Raw genomic sequence first — 21,450 nt, forward strand, 5'->3', positions numbered from 1 at the left:
TTTTCAAATTCCGAAATTTATATCGAGGGAGTGCCGCCATGGTGGTCTAGTCCTAGTGGCTAGAGCGATGAACTTATAATTGTGGACCCGGGTTCGGTCCCCGTCGTAATCCAGATTAATAATGTGTGTTCCAGGTAAGACAGGAATTTTCTTCGGGAGCTCCGGTTCCCCTGTGCCATCTCAACAAATCTCCACCATCATCTCATCTCAGCGATTGTAGCGTAGACTAGCCCCCTACGGCGTACCCTGGGCAACGGCTGTCTACATAAATGGGGTCACATGAGTAAATGAAGTCATTTACCCGCTATTAGCACGGAAAATCACGAGACACGAAATGCATCTTACACTTCAGGTTTCATGGTACTATAAGTGACGTCAAAAAATTACAATTTTTCTCTGTTGTCCTTTGAACACAGAAGTTTAACAAAAAAATCCGTTCAACACTACAGAATAAGTGGCTGGCAGATGGGACAAGGAAAGCAAAGGTGTGGGATAAGGACGTGTCTCATTTGGCTGCTTCAATCTGCGTTAACACAACAGGAAGCAGCTGATTACGATCCGGAGTGGGGGGGGGGTACCCAACGTGTTGTGTGTTGCGTGGGCTTTGGATACGATTCCTGGTTGAGTTCGGATCTGACAGAGACCAGTGATGAAAATATTCAGCACTACTTTCTTCAAGCCGCCGAGTTCCGTGTACAAACCGCGCGACAAGAGTCTGATAATTACTTGATATTCGTCTTATATTTAGAGAAAACCTCGGTAAAGCCAAACAGACAATCAGCTAACTTCTCTGGGTCCCGTGTTTGTCCCTGGATGAGAGAGTTCTAAGCAAAACTAATCGGTCACATCTCGCCACGAAGTTTCCTGATAACAGACATGAGGCTGCAGAGATTTCTGATGGTCGAATGAGGAAAAATAAGATCCTAATCTTCCTAAAATAAAAATGTGTAGGCAGAACTGGGTGGAAGAACGTAAATATTCCAAGGCTTATCACTCACCTAACATGGAATTAATTAATATCGTTGTGTGTCGGTCATGAATTAACTGGAAACGTTATCTTTAGTGGTGCGTTTATGACTTCGCATAACTTTCATCAAAAGTGATTTACGAAAATTTAAAATCTTTACACAAGATTTTTTACAACAAACTATAACTAAAAATGAAGGCTGTTTTCCTGCTTCAACGCATCTGATGGCAGGTTATCTACCTGCTCATAAGACCATTCTAACAATGCTTTCGCTGAAATTGTAGGTGGCAGCACCAAACATACTGTATAACCTAAACTATGGTCCCAGTCAAGACGTTCCAGTTGGCATGGTAATGTACAATAATTTGGCATATTATGAACGATTTTCACTAACGATAAATATTATTTCTAATACTGGAGTACAAAAGAACATTGTTTAAAAACAACAGTGTCATTTCATTTGTTAACTCCGTTGTTTTCATCATACTTAGGCCTAATGCATTTTTCATACTGACGATAATCATTTTGATAATGTTATTCTACACCCACCCGCCTCTTTGTTTTTGTTCCCTGTTACTGAAACAGAGTTATTAAAAATTACTAAAACTTCCAAAAAATAATACGAGTACTTCTGGTCCAGACTGCTTATCACCCAGAACATTAAAGTTCCTAATTGATTACATAACCAAACCGTTAGTTCACATTTTCAATTTGTTTTATACATGGCACTTTCCCTTCAAAATTAAAACAGGCTGTTATTCTTCCAATTTATAAATCTGGAGAAAAAAGGCATGCATAACTATAAGCCAATTTCTTTTCTCTCTATTGCTTCTAGAGTTTTAGAAAAATGCATAAAAGTACATTTAATTAGCTTCTTAGAAGAACATGATATATTGAACAAGAATCAATTTGGATTTCGAAATTATTTTAGTAGGTCCTACTGTTGATGCTATCTTTAATGTAACCAAAAGAGCACATTTCAATTTTGTATTACAGACAAACTATCAAAGATAGAAACACAATGCGCATGTCACTGGATAGAGAAAGGTTCAAAGTTTGGACACAGCTGCACTATTGTTTGTTTATAGCAACATGGCTACTACATCACAGGAAAAATCGCGAGATGTCAATCCATTGTGAAAGTGCAACGTGCGTTCCGCCGTCGATTCAACAAACAGCAGATTTATGACTGAAGATAAAACGGAAGAGCACTGGTCGAACTTATCCGAGATGCTTCTCACGGAGCCCCCAGAAATCCACACGACGGGCAAGCCAGCAAATTCAACTTCCTCAATCAACGGTATGGCGTGTTCTTAGACGACGCCTTACAAGTTGCAGTTACTGCACAAATAGCGTCCATCGACGAATTTTCCACTTCAATTCTCGAGGATATGGAAGAGGGCAATTTTTCCGAACGACTCATCTTTTCGGATGAATCGACGTTTCATCTCTCAAGTAAAGTTAATCGCCATAATGTTCGAATTTGGGGGGCAGAAAATCCTGGCGTACTCGTCGAACTTGAAAGAGACTCACCGAAAATGAATAAACGAAGTTTATGGACCTTCCTTTTTTGCGGAGCAAACTGTGACAGGAACATCATACGTGGACATGCTGCAAAACTGGTTGTTTCCTCAACTTCACGAAGATTCAAATGACTTCATTTTCATGCAAGATGGCGCCCCGTCTCACTTTCACCTTGAGGTGCGGCGTTATCTGAACAACACCATTCCACAGCGTTGGACAAGATCTTGTTCATTGTGTTTGGCCTCCCAGGTCACCAGACCTTACTCCTTGTGATTTTTATCTATGGGAGTACACAAAAGACACAGCGTTTGTCCCACCTTTGGCAGCTACTCTTGAAGATCTGAGAAATAGAATTGTTGAAACTGTCAATTCAATAAACAGACCAGCTGATGCGTGTGTGAATGAACTGGACTACCGTCTCGCGCAACACATGGTGCTCAAGTGTCTGTAGGATAAAACTTTGGACCTTCCTTTATTCACTGACATGCGCAATGTGTTTCTATCTTTGATAGTTTGTAATACAAAATTGAAATCTGCTCTTTCATTTTGAATCATAGTGTTTGGCCTGTAAAAATAAATGTTTAGGTGTTTTATTGACATTAGAAAAGTCTATATTATTAAATCCGTGGCGCTACAGCCCGTGAAGGGCCTAGACCGACCAGCCGGCTGCTGGCCTCACGCTCACATGCCGAAGCAAATCCAACCAGAATGGAGGTATCGTGTGGTTAGCACGATGATCCCCCCAGCCGTTATAGCTGGTATTCGCAACCGGATTTCGCTACCTATCGTAGCTCCCCAAGTACATCACGATGCTGGGTGGGCACCGGTCCCATACACTGGCCGAAATTTCATGAGAAAATTTCTTCCCCCATGAGGACTTGAACCAGCGCGCATTTCGTAACGCGAGTTCTAGGCAGGATGCCTTAGACCGTGACGCCACGGTGCGGGACCCTTATATTATTAGAAAAATTAAATAGGATAGAAATTAATGGAACTGTTTTGAAATTGTTTGCTTTTTGCTTCAGCACCAGTAATGACTTTAGTAGCATTCGAAATATTAATATCGATATCCCACAGGGTCTGTCCTTGGTCCTATTTAGTTTTTTTTTAATATATTAGGCCTAATGATTTACTGGCAGTTAATTTAGAAAAATTCAATAGTGAGATATTTTCGTATGCGGACGATAATGTTGTTATTTTTACAGGCAAAACTTGGAATGATACCTACCATAATGCAAATAATGGCATCACTTTGATTCCAATCTATTTGTCTTCAATCGTACTAAAACTACGGTTGTACCATTTTCGTTAACATCTGTTGGTATGAAATCTCCTGATTCGCTCTTGTATTAAAAAATTTATACATTCAATTATTGTTCTTCTAATATAATATTGTTGACTGTCCTATTCGAAATGAATCTCAAGTATCTCGGAATAATACTCGACCAGCACTTGCGTTGGGATGAACATGTTCTTTTCCTTTGCAATATATTAAGAAAAATTGATTATTTTGTTATCTTACGAAATTACTTGACTATTCAAACTTTACAAACGATTTACCTCGCATTAGTACAAGCTACATATATTACAATACGGTATTATAGGATAGGATTGTGCTTTTAGTACCTCTCTCATGCCAATAACACTGCTACAGAAAAGAATAAAAAAAATATATCTGTCTTAATAAGCCTGTTGATTATCCCTCAGAACTGTTGTATTCTGAATTTAAAGTATTTAATATCCATCAAATTTATAACAATGTCTTATTGAATTTGGTACATAAAAACCGTAATATATTTAATTTTTATTCGCATAAATAATAAAACCAAAACATCAGACAACATAATATGCTTGACAGAACCTAAATGTACCACAACTGCAGCTTATAATCAGAGTAGCAACTCCGTTCAAGACTCTAACAGGATAACAGCTAAATTACCAAACATTTAATGCTCCTTATTAAAAAAAAATAAAAAAAAATAAATAAATAAAAACAATTAAAAAGTATTGTTTCGGGAGGCTATATAAAGTTTCAATTACTGTAATATCTGTTTTTTCTCTTTTTACTTTTTATTTTTTGTTAATTAATTAAATACTTGTTTTAAAATTTTGTGGAATACCTCCTGAGCACGAGTATGTATTCTTTCTGGGGGTGCTAGAGTGATTTTTAAATATAAAAAAAACAATATGTATCTTTATTGTAGGAATTAAAATTATTCTTACTATTATTATTTGCAGGTCATCTTGAATATACTGCATTGGATCAAAGTGTTTTTATATACATTATACAGATGTAGTTTTTAGTAATATGAGTGCTCTGGAGTATCAGGGAAATATATGACCTTAATGTTCTGGCTGATATGTGCATCTATTATCAGGCAGTACATCTCACTTGACGATATGTGTCAGAGGAAGAACAATTGTTTGTATACATCTGAAGTCTGACTAGTGTAATATGTAGCTAATCAGCCTTTGTATGCAATGGAGGGGGAAAGGAACTGGCCACCCTACCCCACTATCTCCTGGCTTAGTTGCCTCGCCTCATGAGTGATGCCTGATTTGGTGTCACTTATGGGGTTCAAACCTGTCTTCGTTCAGTTGACTAAACAACAACATTATTATTTACTGAAAGGGTTAGATGGATAAACTTACATCATGAAATCGTCTTCAACAAAATCTGTAAACAGTAACATGCTACCTAATAGTTCACAACAATATTATTATTGAATTTTAAAGATTTTAAGCGACAAGTTCATTCCATATTGTACTTCTAGCCTTGCAAGGTCTTTTTATTAGGTGTCTTTTCTGTGAGTTCATTTGTTTTAAATAGTGTATCTACTCTACACTTTCAAATAAATGTTATCAAAGCTGTCTTCTTCGGTATAGAATTTAAATTTCTTCCTTATGTATTCTTTTTCAAAATGTCCTATTATGTTCATTTGCACAGTTACATTTCCACAAAAAATTAAGCACTGATTTTCAACAAACGCGTCTGATATGCAGACGATCCTTAGTAAAACTGATGACGATCACGCCTTTGCACAGTGAATTTTAAATTTTTTTAAATTTTATTGGGTTATTTTACGACGCTGTATCAACATTAGGTTATTTAGCGTCTGAATGACATGAAGGTGAATAATGCCGGTGAAATGAGTCCGGGGTCCAGCACCGAAAGTTGCCCAGCATTTGCTCGTATTGGGTTGAGGGAAAACCCCGGAAAAAACCTCAAGCAGGTAACTTGCCCCGACCAGGATACGAACCCGGGCTTGCACAGTGATCCTTCGCAAATCTAGATGGACAAAATTAATAACTTTTCTCCTATCTAACAGATTTTCATGAAACTTTGTACAGTAGTTACAAATAGTATATTTGTTTTCTGATTATGTTTGTGTAAGGAAAACTACCTCTTATATGGGGGTGGGGGTGCACTTAGACAAAATTAGTAACTTTTCTCCTATCTAAAACGGAATACATCTAACATAAACAAGGCTGTATGATAAAGGGAAGTGATGGGCGACTGATGTTATCCAGGTGCTTAAAGGGCTGCAAATAAATTCAAAGTCGCTAGGTTCCGCGAAAGTTTCTCTATTGATCCAACTCAGCGCCTTTCCAGAAATATTTCGGCATAAAAAATGTGATTCTATCTCATCCTCAATTTTGTACGTCTATATATACATTTAAAATATTATAGAGCTACTTATAAATGAAAGTCACCGAATAAATTATACGTTACGGTTAAAATAATAAACGAAATCCAAAAAGTTGTAAATTTATATTATAATTCAAAATTGCAATTTATTGGCGAATTCAGAAACTTTGTTTTTCTACCGTAAAAACCGTACAAATTATAAGTTCCTCGTTTCGAATAATAAAAATAACAGTAAAAACGATGTCAGGGTTCTAAAAAACGCGAGGATAAATTACTCAAATTATTTATTAAACGAAATGCATAAACAATTTTTTTGAAATGCATAGTAGAAAATTTTAATTTTGGCAAGGATTTTTCATTTCCGGATCACTGTGCCTGGCTCAAACGCTAGCGCGCTGGTCTTTTAACCAGGTGGTCCGGGTTCGACACTCAGAATTCCAGATCGGGATGGAATTTGTAATGAATAAAGCACACGCTGCGGAGAGTTTTCTCGGGGTACTCTCCACCTTCCCCTAGTTTCATCTATCATCTTCAGTAGTTAAAAATAGTCTGAGGCGAAGTCTCCGGGTTTCCGTTCTAGTGCAAGACAGCTTGCTGATCACTCAGGCCTATACATCCGATCAAGAGATGACTGTTAATTTGACGTTCGTCAAGCAATTCTAATAGGCCCTACTCGTGAGATTTTAAATACTGCTAACAGAAGGAAATACATCACAGTTTCCAAAATGTTACCTTTCGGTTCACGGCTTTCCCTGCCAAAAAAAGTCAAACATTTCCATTTAATAAGGTAGGCATTATAAACAATGCACAAGCAACAGTTGATATTATTTTAAGTGCGCAGAAGGCCACCAGGGATAACGAGCCACGCTGAGTGTAACTGTAAGGGGAATGCTAGGTAATCCAGTGGCACATTGTATTAATGTCGCTAAATACCACTTCCCTAGCACCAATTCCATCGACGAAAGTTGATTTAGCGTAGTTAAATAATACTGAACTACAAAACACACAAGGAAAGAGACTAGAGTAATGCCCCCCCCCGGGGTACGAAGGGCAGTTTTTATAGAAGTAAAATAACACTTATGTGTTTAATTTATAAAGAATATTTTATGTCACATTAAACTGATTTTAATTTGTGATACTAGGGCGTTATTAACCAGAAATAATATGAAATAAATTGTAAAGGAAATATGTCCACAGATCTAATCTATTATGGTGAACAAAATGACGAAATATCTGATTAAAATGAAGCAAAAACTGAACGAAGAGCAAACTGTGGCACTGCAAAATCGCATCAATCTTCATTCATATTTCTGGATTTATAGTAGACCTAATTATCATTGTTAAGTAGTCGAGATTAAATAGGACAGGGTAACTTTCATTTAGTTGTTGAACGGCACAACGGTAGCTGTTAAGTGCCTGGTTAGAGTTAGTGGCAAGTGCAGCTTCCGAGCACACTTATCAAAAAGACAAGAACTGCAAGAGGCAAAGAAATAAAAATTTCTAGTTTTGAGGGGTGAATTTCCCAAAATCTCGGCTGTGAACATATTTTACCTGGTCCATGTCGAAATCATGCTGCGATTTGATTTCCGGGCACTCGTTGGCGCCGTCCCCCTGAAGGGGCGTGGTCTGCAAAGCGACGAGCATCACGGCGAGAAGAGCACCACACCACTCCATCACACACGAATCACTTGGGCAAGCGGCGGGCACCGACTATGTGACCGGCTGACGAGGGAGGATTGAGCAGCCTTCAATTACACACGAATTGAGACAATTTAGTGACGTCAGAATCTGTTTCTTGCAGGGCGAGGCGTCACTGAGCGGACTAATCAGTTACCGTCATCACAATCGCAGAGGTTCGTTCCCGTCCCGTCTGTTCACGACAGTCATCGAAAACTATGTATGTCGCCATATATTAATTTATATCAACACGTTCCTAGCCTCGGCTTTTTTTTATTATGATTACCACTGTCGTCCATATAACTATATCGTTGTGCTTGTTTCCTCATCATGGTCTTCTATATACGTCTATTTAATATCATGTTCATCGTCGACTACATCGTTATATTGTTCCATTATTAGGGTAAACATTGTCGAATATAAACATGGTCGTATGGATTCTGTATTACGGTGATAATTGTTAACTATGTACATCGTTGTATGGTTCCATTATAAAGGTAAACATTGTCGAATATAAACATGGTCGTATGGATTCTGTATTACGGTGATAATTGTTAACTATGTACATCATTGTATGGGTCCATTATCCATTATAACGGTAAACATTGTCGAATATAAACATGGTCGTATGGATTCTGTATTACGGTGATCATTGTCAACTATGTACATCGTTGTATGGTTCCATTATAAAGGTAAACATTGACGAATATAAACAAGGTCGTATGGATTCTGTATTACGGTGATAATTGTCAACTATGTACATCGTTGAATGGTTCCATTATAATGGTAAACATTGTCGAATATAAACATGGTCGTATGGATTCTGTATTACGGTGATCATTGTCAACTATGTACATCGTTGTATGGTTCCATTATAAAGGTAAACATTGACGAATATAAACATGGTCGTATGGATTCTGTATTACGGTGATAATTGTCAACTATGTACATCGTTGAATGGTTCCATTATAATGGTAAACATTGTCGAATATAAACATGGTCGTATGGATTCTGTATTACGGTGATAATTGTTAACTATGTACATCGTTGTATGGTTCCATTATAAAGGTAAACATTGACGAATATAAACATGGTCGTATGGATTCTGTATTACGGTGATAATTGTCAACTATGTACATCGTTGAATGGTTCCATTATAATGGTAAACATTGTCGAATATAAACATGGTCGTATGGATTCTGTATTACGGTGATAATTGTTAACTATGTACATCGTTGTATGGTTCCATTATAAAGGTAAACATTGACGAATATAAACATGGTCGTATGGATTCTGTATTACGGTGATAATTGTTAACTATGTACAGCTGTCAAAAAAAAAAAAGTGGCCGCACTCGTGGACAGCGAATATTTTCAAAGACCACTTCGGGTCGCGGCGATGTTACACGATGCATGTGCTTGTACAAGCAGTTCCGGAACTATGAAAGTGTTCCATATCTGCTCCTCGCAGACCAGCGGTAGAGTGCTTGTTTAATGATCCAAAGGTTCTGGGTTCGGGCCTTCTTCAAGTTTTCATTTTATTTTTTAATCGTTCTTTAGCGATGTAAATGATATTCCAATTATCATTTATATCCAGTTATCTTTCTCGATGGATATCACGTTATTTATATTTTGTTATCGTTCTTTAGAGATATGAATAAAATTCAAGTCATCATTTGTATTCTGTTATCGTTTTATAACGATATGAATAATAATTATTACTATTGTAGCTACAGTATCTCCAATGGGGGTTAGCCCTATTTTACATATGTATGTTAGGGCTATAGTTTTATACACAAAAAAAGATAAGCATAAAGAGAAATGGAAAAGAAAATTAAATTAGCTTACGCGATGTAAACAAAACATAAACAATCCGTAAATTAGGCATTGCGATTGCAAAACAAATATCAGTTATCAATTTGAAACATACAAAAACATTAACAACACACATACGTAACACTTCTATAACACAAATATGCAGCTTTCCGTACCATACATCATAAATTAATACACAATAGTCACACAGACACAATCAAACTATAATTACGACATTGCGACGACATCAAGCATCCCATAACTGACTCACATACATAACAAATCAAGCATCCGTTGCAACACATACACTTCAACATAGTAACCACACTTTTAAAAGTTACAAATTTGGCTCCAAGAAGAATAAATAGGACACTGTTACTAATTACTATTCTTCTACAATTTCTTAAATACATCTGTAATAAATCTGTGAAATTCCGATATGAATAATATTCACGTTTTTTATATTGTTATCGTTCTTTAGCGATATAAATAATATTCAAGTTATCATTTATATTGTTTTCCTTCATTAGCATTATAAAATAATATTCAAGTTATTTATATTGTTATTGTTCTTTCGCAATATAAATAATCTGTATTTTATGTAAGTAATTATTATAACACAAATAAACACCTTTCTTTGTAAAATAGGTTATTTTATTTAGATAATTAAATACGTATTATATAATATCTTATATTAATTAAACAAACCGATATTTATCATTTATATTGTGTTATCGTTCTTTAGTGATACTGTATAAATAATATTCAAGTTATTTATATTGTAATCGTTCTTTAGCGATATAAATAACATAAATTTAATATTAGGTTTGGAAAAATCCAGTTGCATAATACTGCTATTAGTTTTTCTTTTTGTATTATTACATTATACTATCTTGAACCACAATAAAATGAAAAGGAGTAACGAGGAATTGAACCTGAGACGTTGACATCTAAATTCCGACGTTCGTCCGCTGAGCTACGCAAGCCCCTACCACGCCGTAGCGGAGAACTGAGAAATATGTTCCCAAATTGAAGCAGCAGAAAGCCGCCATTTGTTTGTTAGAAAACGCGCGAGATTTCGAAACCGATATTTGAATACGTGTTGTATTGCGTATCCGAAAGCTGAATGTTTTTGTTTACAGGAACAATACTTCCTTTGCGAGATACCTTTCATAACGTGTGTCTGCTGTCAGCAGAGTTGCTAGGTTTTCTGCGAGGGAAATCGGGATATCAGAAGCTAACTTAAGACATTATATTTATCATCACTTTATCGTAAGATTTATAGTTGTTTTCTGCAAAGTAGTATTCGCGTGCTTTTAATGTAATATTCGCCTCCCTGAGAAACACTAAAATACGAAAGACACACAGTACAGTGAATACTACAGGGTAATCGTTTTTTTCTTTTATTAACCACGAATATGTTTTAATCATTCGCTACTAAATTAACTTTGCAACTTTTCTTTTTCGGGACCGGTACTGCAACTGTACATCTGACGTTGAGTCCATGTTTAAACATAGTTCACTGCACTACAAAACGCAGCAATTATATGTGTCTGTTATTAGTGTAAAATACGATATCAAAACGCTCTTTTGTTTTGGCACTCAACGCATTTAAAATACACAATGTTGATTATTTGCGAGAACAGCAACTAGGTACCGAAACGGATTAATCAACAATGCGGTAGAATTAGGGAACTATTATCTTGCGAATAGAGTTGCCTTACGGCAAATAGCTGGATTACCTCACAGACTTACTAAATTTCCGCGGGTTACCTCTATGTTTACAATGTAACCATTTGAGTCAATATATAAATAAAAATATCGCATAATAGGAAATGCAGACTAACTTGTTTAAATTACGTTCTAGGCTATTATCCCTCAAATCGGGATTTTTATCAATCTCGATCCGCTTTATCGGGATTCAATTAGGCTGTCAGGCTTGCACATTTTCATAGGAACTCCGAATGTGAATATTCATAACCAAGGTTAATAAGTCTACCTTTTAATTTAATCTGTAGGTTAAACTGTTGTATAAAATCAAAAAGCATTATTATTATTATATTTTATTATTATTATTATTATTATTATTATTATTATTATTATTATTATTATTAGTAGTAGTAGTAGTAGTAGTAGTAGCAGCAGCAGCAGCAGCAGCAGCATAAAAACTGTTTCATTAATCCGTAACTAAGACAAGAGTTACTTTCAATCAGGCATATTAAAAAATTAACTTTTTGTAGTTTATACAGTTTCTGTTGAGTCGTCCAAAGGAACGATGGTGTGAAAATTCCTTCCTCTAACAGGCTATGTGGCCTAATACTTGTTCTGGGAGATGAATTTGAAATGTGTCATGCCATTACTTAATGAGTGGATACTACATGCAGTATTAATGAACATGTTTCAGCTTTTAGGCTCTGAAATTTGTTTATATACTTTTTTTAAACAGGATCTATTCGTACCGTCCCGCGCCGTGGCGTCATGGTCTACTCTAAGGCATGCTGCCTAGGACTCGCGTTACGGAATGCGCGCTGGTTCGAGTCCTCATGGGGGAAGAAATTTTGTCATGAAGTTTCGGCCAGTATATGGGACCGGTGCCCACCCAGAATCGTGATGCACTTGGGGAGCTACGATAGGTATCAAAATCCGGTTGTGAAAGCCAGCTGTAAAGGCTGGGGGGGATCATCCTGCTAACCACACGATACCTCCATTCTGGTTGGTTGATCGTCCACCTCTGCTTCGGCATGTGGGCGTGAGGCCAGCAGCCGGCTGATCGGTCTGGGGCCTTCACGGACTGTAGCGCCACGGATTATTATTATTATTATTATTATTATTATTATTATTAATTCTGTATCTTCGAATTCGGCGAACAATTTTATTATTCATGTATGCACTGAAGCAACAGCTGTTTGAAGAAAGGGAAGGATATGGAGTGGATGAAGGACAATAACAATGTATACGGTAATAACGTAGTTTGAGAGGTAACAACTATCTTCGAAATGAGTTGAAACACTGAATGATTCATTGTTGTGTAGAAATTCTCTCTGCGGATTGCACATATCCATTTTCGGTTAAGGGAATCTTTACTCAGAGGAAACCTGAAGCACAAACAGTCGTATAAGTACAATAGTTTGTCTTCTGTAACATAATACGGGCCAAAAATGTTGTAGAAATTAAAGATTAACTAATCAGTGAAATGTAACATTCCTTCCTTCTTTATCTTTACATCTGTGTGCATTGCTGCAATTGAAAATAGCACACGAACCAAGCAAATGGCCGCCCGTCGGCTGTTCAATTTGGGAACATAACACTAGCGCCAGTGAGCGGTCTAGCGGTTATTTAGTAAGTCTATGGAGCTACGAGGGCAAAAGTGTGGAAACATTTTCGGAAAAATTGGCCCAATCACACTCTAAGATTTTCTGATGATTCGTAGAAGCTAGTCCAGGATGCGGGGGACAAAGGCTAATTGGGATTTCCCGGTCTCTGATTGGGTCAAACATCCTGATAGAACTAATATTTAACCCTTGCCGTGACTTTCGGTGAAGTCCGGAGGACCCAATTAGTCAAATCCACTCTCCTCATCTCCACGCTTGGGCCCCCTGGAATCTAATAAGATGCGAAAGAGATAGTGGTGTGCGGAAAGCAACGGGATGTTACCGCATTTAGGCCTATCCTTCCCAAGAAAAACTGCAAACATGAACAAAGGAAACTTTTAATAGAAGAAGAAGGATCTTCTGCGCACCTCTGGAAAAAGAACTAAGGAAGAGACTAGTGAAGTGCTTTGTGTGGAGTGTGGCATTGTATGGGGAAGGAACACGGACATTACGACGAAATGAAGTGAAACGAATTGAAGCATTTGAAATGTGGATGTGGAGAAGAACGGTGCGTGTGAAGTGGACAGACAAAATAAGAAATAATACTGTGTTTGAAAAAGTGAGTGAAGAAAGAATGATGCTGAAACTGATTAGAAAGAGAAAAAAGGAATTGGTTTGGTCTCTGGTTGAAAAGAATAATAGACGACATTAGGATATGTGGATCATATGCGGAGACTAAGAGGAAGGCAGAAAATAGGAAAGATTGGAGATTGCTGGGTTTGCAATGAAAGACCTGCCCATGGGCAGAACACTTATGTATGTATATTCAGAATGCCTGGAATATCGTGTCTAAGAACAGTCGCTATTTGCAAAGACTAGTCGATTCCATGCCCACTCGACTGCAAGATGATCGAGATAAGAGGAAGATAGACTAAATATTGAATTGTGGCTTTTTGTTTTGCTTTTTGAACGCTTAATTGTTTGAATGTTTTAAGGCCGACGCCAGTAAATTTGTTTTGTTTATGCCACGAAAGATATTTTTATTGAGAATAAAATCTTTTTTCTTTCCATTTGCAGCCACAATATCATAATGATAAAGTCATGGCATAATATGTTAATTACTAGAATAATCGTAAAAGAGAAAGGAGCCATTATGCATAGTTTGTCTCTCTCAAAAACAGAACAAAAAAGAACATAAAAAGCACGAGGTTGTAGTCGAACCCAGGACCTCACGAATAAGAGGCCGGAACGCTACCATTACGCTATCGAATAACACACAAAATACTTCAATTATACCTGTAGATATCAGGCAACGTGGTCCAACAACATTTAGGCTAACATCGCCTGTCTCCGAATTGTAGCGAAGATACCCGAAGGGAACTTTGTTTCAGGAGAGCGGCCACTTTTTCTTTTGACAGCTGTACATCGTTGAATGGTTCCATTATAATGGTAAATATTGTCGAATATAAACATAGTCGTATGGATTCTGTATTACGGTGATCATTGTTAACTATTACGTCATTGTATGGTTCCATTAACATCGTCGACTATAAACATGGTCGAATGATTTCTTTATTAGGCCTACGGTGATCATTGTTAACCATATACGTAGTTGTATGGTTCCATTATTACGGTAAATATCGTCAAATATAAACGTGATCATATGGTTTCTTTATAATGTTTATAAGATCATACTGGATAATCACTTGAGCTGGAAAACATACGTAGAAAATAATATGTATGTATGTATCCAATGCCTACGCGGGTTCCGCATATTGCAGATAGATGGCAGGACGTTGACCCATTTTCTAGTTGCAGACCACTTCGACGGGCAATGCTGTACATGATGTGTATCTGTGGAAAGTTATGGTGTGTACTAGGGATCGTGTATGTGTAAGTGTTCGTGTAATTGTAGTGCACGGAATGGGTGATGATGATGATGGTGATGATGAACGGAGAAGGGAAAACATGGTGCCGACACGTAGCCTACCCCTTTCGAAAAGCACTAAGGGTGCCGCCACGCTTAACATCCCTGTCCAACGGACGAATCAACAGTGAAATATGCCTTCTCTTCAGATGCACTGCAGAGATATTTGGGATTTAACCCAGGCATATTGGTGCACAATTAATGATTAGAAGTTGTGCAACGCCATCTCTCCTAGTCCCAAGGTAAAAATTTTACATGAAAATTTCTGATCCTGCCAGCGGTCGAACCCAGCCTGCTAGTCTGAAGGCAGCACGCTACCACTTCTAAATGGGCTCTGCCTGTTATCCCCCGAATTGACGATATAAACATCGTAAAATGTCACACTTTGCATACTTTCATTCTAAACGAAATATAGATTAATATTCTGGGTCAACTCAGCTTAAGCTAAATACATTTTAGTTTTACAAAGGAAGACTCTAGACATAATGGGCAATGACAGTTATCCATAAAAGGACACCATGTCAAAAGATATTGTAAAATTTAGATACATTGATCTTACCTTGTGCCTTATTATATTATAATTTGTTGATGTTCCAATTAGTACTAAATGTTTCTTGAATTTATCATGAAACAACATTTTCGACACTAATATGAAGGGTGCATTTCCGCGAATACCTCGAAATAGGCATTGTACGCATCACAATATATACAGTAGGCCTACTTCATGTTATGAAAGAGGCTTTAAATGGCGATACGGTCCAAATGAAATCCAACCATTTTATTTGTGATATGTAGGATAAATGTATAAGGGTACACTACATCAGTTATTCATAGATTTCAAAAAGGCATATGACTCAGTTAAGAGAGAAGTTTTATATTATATCCTTATTGAATTTGGTATTCCCAAGAAACTAGTTCGATTAATTAAAATGTGTCTCAGTGAAACGTACAGCAGAGTCTGTATAGGTCAGTTTCTATCTGATGCTTTTCCAATTCAGTACAGACTAAAGCAAGGAGATGCACTATCACCTTTACTTTTTAACTTTGCTCTAGAGAATGTCATTAGGAGAGTCCAGGATAACAGAGAGGGTTTGGAATTGAAAGTGTTACATCAGCTGCTTGTTTATGCAGATGACGTGAATATGTCAGGAGAAAATCCACAAACTATTAGGGAAAACGCCGGAATTTTACTTGAAGCAAGTAAAGAGATATGTTTGAAAGTAAATCCCGAAAAGACAAAGTATATGATTATGTCTCGTGACCAGAATATTATACAAAATGGAAATACAAAATGTATGACTTGACGCTTTCCCGGCGTTTGATGTAGAATAACTCTTCTCGGGTTCTCAGCCATCGAAAGCTTGGAAGCAAATCTCCAACTCACCTGGCTGAGAACCCGAGAAGAGTTATAGAAATATAAAAATTGGAAATTTATCCTTCGAAGAGGTGGAAAAATTCAAATATCTTCGAGCAACAGTAACAAATATAAATGATACTTGGGAGGAAATTAAACCTAGTATGGAAAATGCCTGTTATTATTAGGTTGAGAGGCTTCTATCATCCAGTCTGCTCTCAAAAAAGTTGAAAGTGAGAATTTATAAAACAGTTATATTACCGGTTGTTCTTTATGGTTGTGAAACTAGGACACTCACTTTGAAAGGAACAGAGGTTAAGTGCGTTTGAGAATAATGTACTTAGGAAAATATTTGGGACTAAGAGGGATGAAGTTACAGAAGAATGGAGAAAGTTACACAACGCAGAACTGCAAGCATTGTATTCTTCACCTCCCATAATTAGGAATATTAAATCCAGACGTTTGAGATGGGCAGGATATGTAACACGTACGGGCAAATGCAGAAATGCATATAGAGTGTTAGTTGGGGGCCAGAGGGAAAAAGACCTTTGGGAAGGCCGAGACGTAAGATGGGAGAATATGAAAACGAGTTTGAGGGAGGTTGGATATGATTGTAGATACTGGATTAATCTTTCTCAGGATAGGGACCGATGGCTGACTTATATGAGAGCGGCAATGAGCCTCCTTAAAAGCCATAAGTAACTATGCACGATAAATTGAAAAATGGTACAGTGAAATTAGCATTGAGAGAAAAATGTTTTTCAGAGGGAAATGGAACACTATGCTGAATAATTATTATTTAAATTTTTCGTCTCAATATTTCTAAATATTCCACTCCCTCCAGCCAGAAACAGTTACCAGGAGGTCACTCTATTGTTAAATGATTCCCGTTTACTTATTGTAAACAGATACCGGATGATCATCTTATTGTTAAATGATTCCCAGTTATTGTAAACAGGTAACAGATGATCACCGTAATGTTTAATGAATCCCGGTTGTCCTGCAGAGCGCACTTTGGGAACCACTGCCTTAGATGGTCATCTGCAACGCTTCTTGCAAACAGCGGAGCAGATATCCTGACATTGAAAAGATACCTACTGTCTCTGAAAGGTATGTGGAGAATTCAAGATATCAGTCGCAAATCTTATCCTAAAGGGAGGAGAGCAGAATTCTGTGGCACACATTTGTTGCTGGTATGTCTGGATTCTGAACTCAACCCATGTAGATGTGAGCATGCAAAATTGGAACATTTCAATAAAATTTTCTTAATGTTTTTTCTTAAAAAGCTATATTTGTTTTATTGTAGTAAAAAGAAAAGTGTGTTATGAAAGTATGGTATAAAATACTTCGTAACACGTTGCTATGGAATCTTACTATACAATAATAAAGTCAAAGTTTTGCAATGTCAACTGAAGTTCTTCTTTTGCAACATTTAGTAGACAAAAAATGTTTTAAAATTTATCTAAAAATAAAAAAAAAATAAAATAATAATAATAATAATAATAATAATAATAATAATAATTGTGATGGGGTTTTTTAAAAAAATGGGTGAAACTAGTGCTGAGGTAGTTCCGGTGATTTCGGAAGTGAAAATAGTTGAATTTATAAGGGATTTTTTTTTTTTTGTGGAGATGCAGTTGATCGTACATGCAAGGTGTATACGCAGAAGGTAACTCTGCAGGAAGACCACTCCACGATTTTCCAATTTTTTTTTTTCACAAACGACGAAGTTATGCTCGATTTCTATTACCTTTTGAAAAAGATAATAGAAAAAAAATTCGGAAAAATATAATTTCAACTGTAACCTAACATAACCTAACCTTAACTTATCCAAAACTAAGCTAACCTGGTAATGTTGTGTTAGCTTAGTTTAGGTTAGTTTTGCTTGGGTTACTGGAGAAACGAATGTTAAGGTAGTTCCAGTGATTTTGGTAAAAATTGTTAAATTTGTAAGGGGGTTTCTTGCTGAGATGGATTTCAAAAGTAAAGGATTTTATAGGGAAATATTTCAAGAAAAGTAAATGAATCGGGGATTACAGAAACAGCACATGTCATTTCACACAAATAGTGACATGTGCTGTTTCTGCAATCCCCGATTCAAATGTAAATTACATGTGAAATGAGAGGTGCGAAGTAATGGAGTAGTTTCTAGTGAAGGAAAGGAACGTAGAGACATAAAACATATGATACAATGTAATGCGAAGAACTCAAAGCCTGTATTAATCCAATAATCACTCTTTGTAAATACGAATCTGTGACAGGTTAGGGTAGATTAGTTTAGGCTTTTGTCATGCCTTGCATATATGTATGTGACATGTTAGGTTAGTATAGGCTTTTGTTATGTCTTGTATATACGAATCTGTGACAGGTTAGATAACTTGAATTAGGCTTTTGTTATGCCTTGCATATACGAATCTGCAGGATATACAAAGCATAACAAAAGCCAAACTAACCTAACCTGTCACAGGTACATATATGCAAGGCATAGTGTACATGGGAAAATTTCAATATACGGATACCTCACTGACAATTATCTTAAAATACTAGAAAAATACTAAAATGAGCAGATTTGTCTGTGTTTGTCGAATACACATCATCGTGCTTACGAAAAGACACTTAGGAACGATTATAGATAGACAGACAGACAGACAGATAGATAGATTTTTATTAAGCCGTAAGAATGACAAGCATTCATGGCATCGTCAGTACACAGAAAAGTGACAATACATAATATAATACATCTAGTGCTAAATATGCTAGGATACAGAATTACAAATGTTTTAATTTATACGCTGAAGGTGAGAACATTTCCGGCGACACAAGCTAATATATACAACTTATTATACATAGAGCTTAATACTAATTAAACTTAACATGTAAAAGTCAATCTTAATTGTACCAATTTCAGAATACACTAATTCAGATATAGGCCTACTAATATTTTTCTTCCAAGCTAGAGCCAATGTGGCACTGTCCCATGCAGTCTCTCTTTTCTCTACCCAGTCTTGGCTTTAACTCTACCTGACTTAAAATCATCAAAGGTAGTACCCGGAGGAGAATGTTAAATACTAGAGCTTTAAATTTAGATAATCATTTGTGCAAAGTGGCAAGTGTTTTAATAAAATATTTTTTTACCTCTTTTTTAATTTTCGCATGTTAAGGTCTTTAATATTTTGTGGGAGTTTGTTATAAAGATTGCTGCCTCTATGTGATAAACTGTTAATACTTCTGGTAAGTCTGTAGTAATTCAAATGTATGTTCCTGGATGTTCTGGTACTATACGCATGATAAAATGAATTTGTTTTAAAAGAGTCTATATTTTGATAAATGTAGCACATTACCTCTAGTAAGTTATATATGTGCAGGGCACAGGTAGAATTTTTAGTTCTCTAAAAATGCTTATACTTTCAGATCGGATAGGGACTTGCTTTATAATTTTAATTATTCTCTAACTGCAATTGGAGTACCTGTATAGATTTTGGTGAAGACTCTCAAGTAATAATGCCATATGATATTATTGAATGAACGTAGCCAAAGTAGACTCATTTTAAAAGCTCCATGGGTGATATTTTCGCAAGAATCCGGAAAGCATAACACAGACGACTTAGCTTCTCAATTAAATGCAGAATGTGTTTTCCCATGTTGGATTGGAATCTATCTATACCCCTAAGAATTTAGTGCATTCTACTTCCTTCATTATGGTATTATTAAGTACTATATGGATCTGTTCAGATGGCTGTTGGTTAAATGACATGTAGACAGTTTTATTTACATTTAATTTCAACTTATTATTTGCTAGCCACTGTTCTAGTTTTGTTGTCATTCCATTAATTTTTATTTGCAAGTTATAGTAATTCTTACCTTTATATTTTTCCTGCAGTACATTAAAAAACAGAAGCAACTGTTAAAAACAATATCCGGATAAACTCTAGAACACGGATTGCACCCTACCCAACGTAGAAACAACATGTTAATTTAAATCAAATTCTCATCTCTGCGATCTTTGAATTCTTTGACCAATCTCCCGCCCTTGACTTTCTCTTCACTTCTCGTTTAACGACACTGTTGCCAACCGAGTTGAGCTGCTATGTCAAAGAGTCTTCGACTTGATGCCGGCTTCGCTTCTCCTTTACCGGCCTTGACAATTCATTTTGATCCCTAGTTTATTTAGCGTCTCAATGAGATGAATACGGATTGCACCCACAGACAAGCTCCAAGACACTAGGGGACGGTGTTATTTGTCAATGGTGGGAACTATGATCTAGGACTATGGGTAATATCGGGTGGGGTGGGAAAGGCAACGTAAGATTAGAGGGGAAAAAATTACCTGCTTGAGGGTAATTTCCCTCTTCCCTTTCTCTTTCTCTCCTTCTCTCTTTTCCTCTCTTCAATCGGTGGTTTTCTGTTTTCTGTACTTCTATGTTCTTATTGTATATTTTTTTCATGTTCATCTTGTTGATCTTCTTTGTTGAATCGTCAGCAGTCTCTTTGGAGAACACGTGTTCTTGGTTGAAAAAATTTCGGAAGTAATATATATATATATATATATATGTTACAACAGGTGTGCTAAACGTTAGGAATGTTACAATAGGTGTGTAGCACATTAGGTTAGATTAGGTTTTTTTAGGTGTGTAAGAATATGAATGGTTAACACAGTTGGCGACACTGCAATCATTCTCCCACTCCACCTCAAATAACGTCACAACGACGGAATATGGCCGCCTTCTTCCTTCAAGTACGACGATTTTCCTATATAAGTAAGGAACCTATGTAGGGCGGGTTGCGTGGGACCACAGCTCTCCCAGTGATCACAGCGAGTTTCTACTACTCCACACTACAAAACTAAGGTATTTTCAGTGTTTGCTTTTAATTTCCTATACTGGCTGTAAAGTAGTACAAATTTACCTATAAAATAATAATGTTAAATTGCCGGAGATATTTATTATTTTTATAGACTCGTGGATAGAATTCTCCCAGGAATATTTCACAAACGTCGATTATACTGAAATCCTTTAATTGTTCTATGAAATGTAGTGTTATTAATGCATTATATGATACTAGCCTACTGCTGGTTTGTTTCAGTTAATAGACAAATGGCGGAGTTTTACACTGTGAATGTGCTGCAGTGTACCGGTACTGACGGAAATCGGATAGTAATGAGAAGGCCTGGTTATTCCTGTTTCCTGTGCCAAGTAATGCAGCACAACTTAAAAGGTAAGCAATGTCG

At 36.6% G+C, this 21,450-nt stretch overlaps 1 protein-coding gene across 2 annotated transcripts in view; it reads right to left on the minus strand.

Moving 5' to 3' along the window:
* LOC138697005 (uncharacterized) overlaps positions 1-20,254 on the minus strand; it is a 44,501-nt gene extending 24,247 nt beyond the window's left edge. Inside the window, exon 1 of one of the 2 annotated variants that reach the window (XM_069822598.1) lies at positions 20,085-20,254. In XM_069822598.1, coding sequence (XP_069678699.1) covers positions 20,085-20,192 — 108 coding nt within the window. In that variant the 5' untranslated portion in view covers positions 20,193-20,254. Of the gene's footprint in view, positions 1-7,691; positions 7,876-20,084 lie in introns of those variants that run through there. The other variant, XM_069822596.1, reaches the window with a different exon arrangement.
* Positions 20,255-21,450: the final 1,196 nt, after the last annotated feature.

This window comes from Periplaneta americana, chromosome 3 (genome assembly GCF_040183065.1).
Source record: "Periplaneta americana isolate PAMFEO1 chromosome 3, P.americana_PAMFEO1_priV1, whole genome shotgun sequence".
Taxonomy (NCBI): domain Eukaryota; kingdom Metazoa; phylum Arthropoda; class Insecta; order Blattodea; family Blattidae; genus Periplaneta; species Periplaneta americana.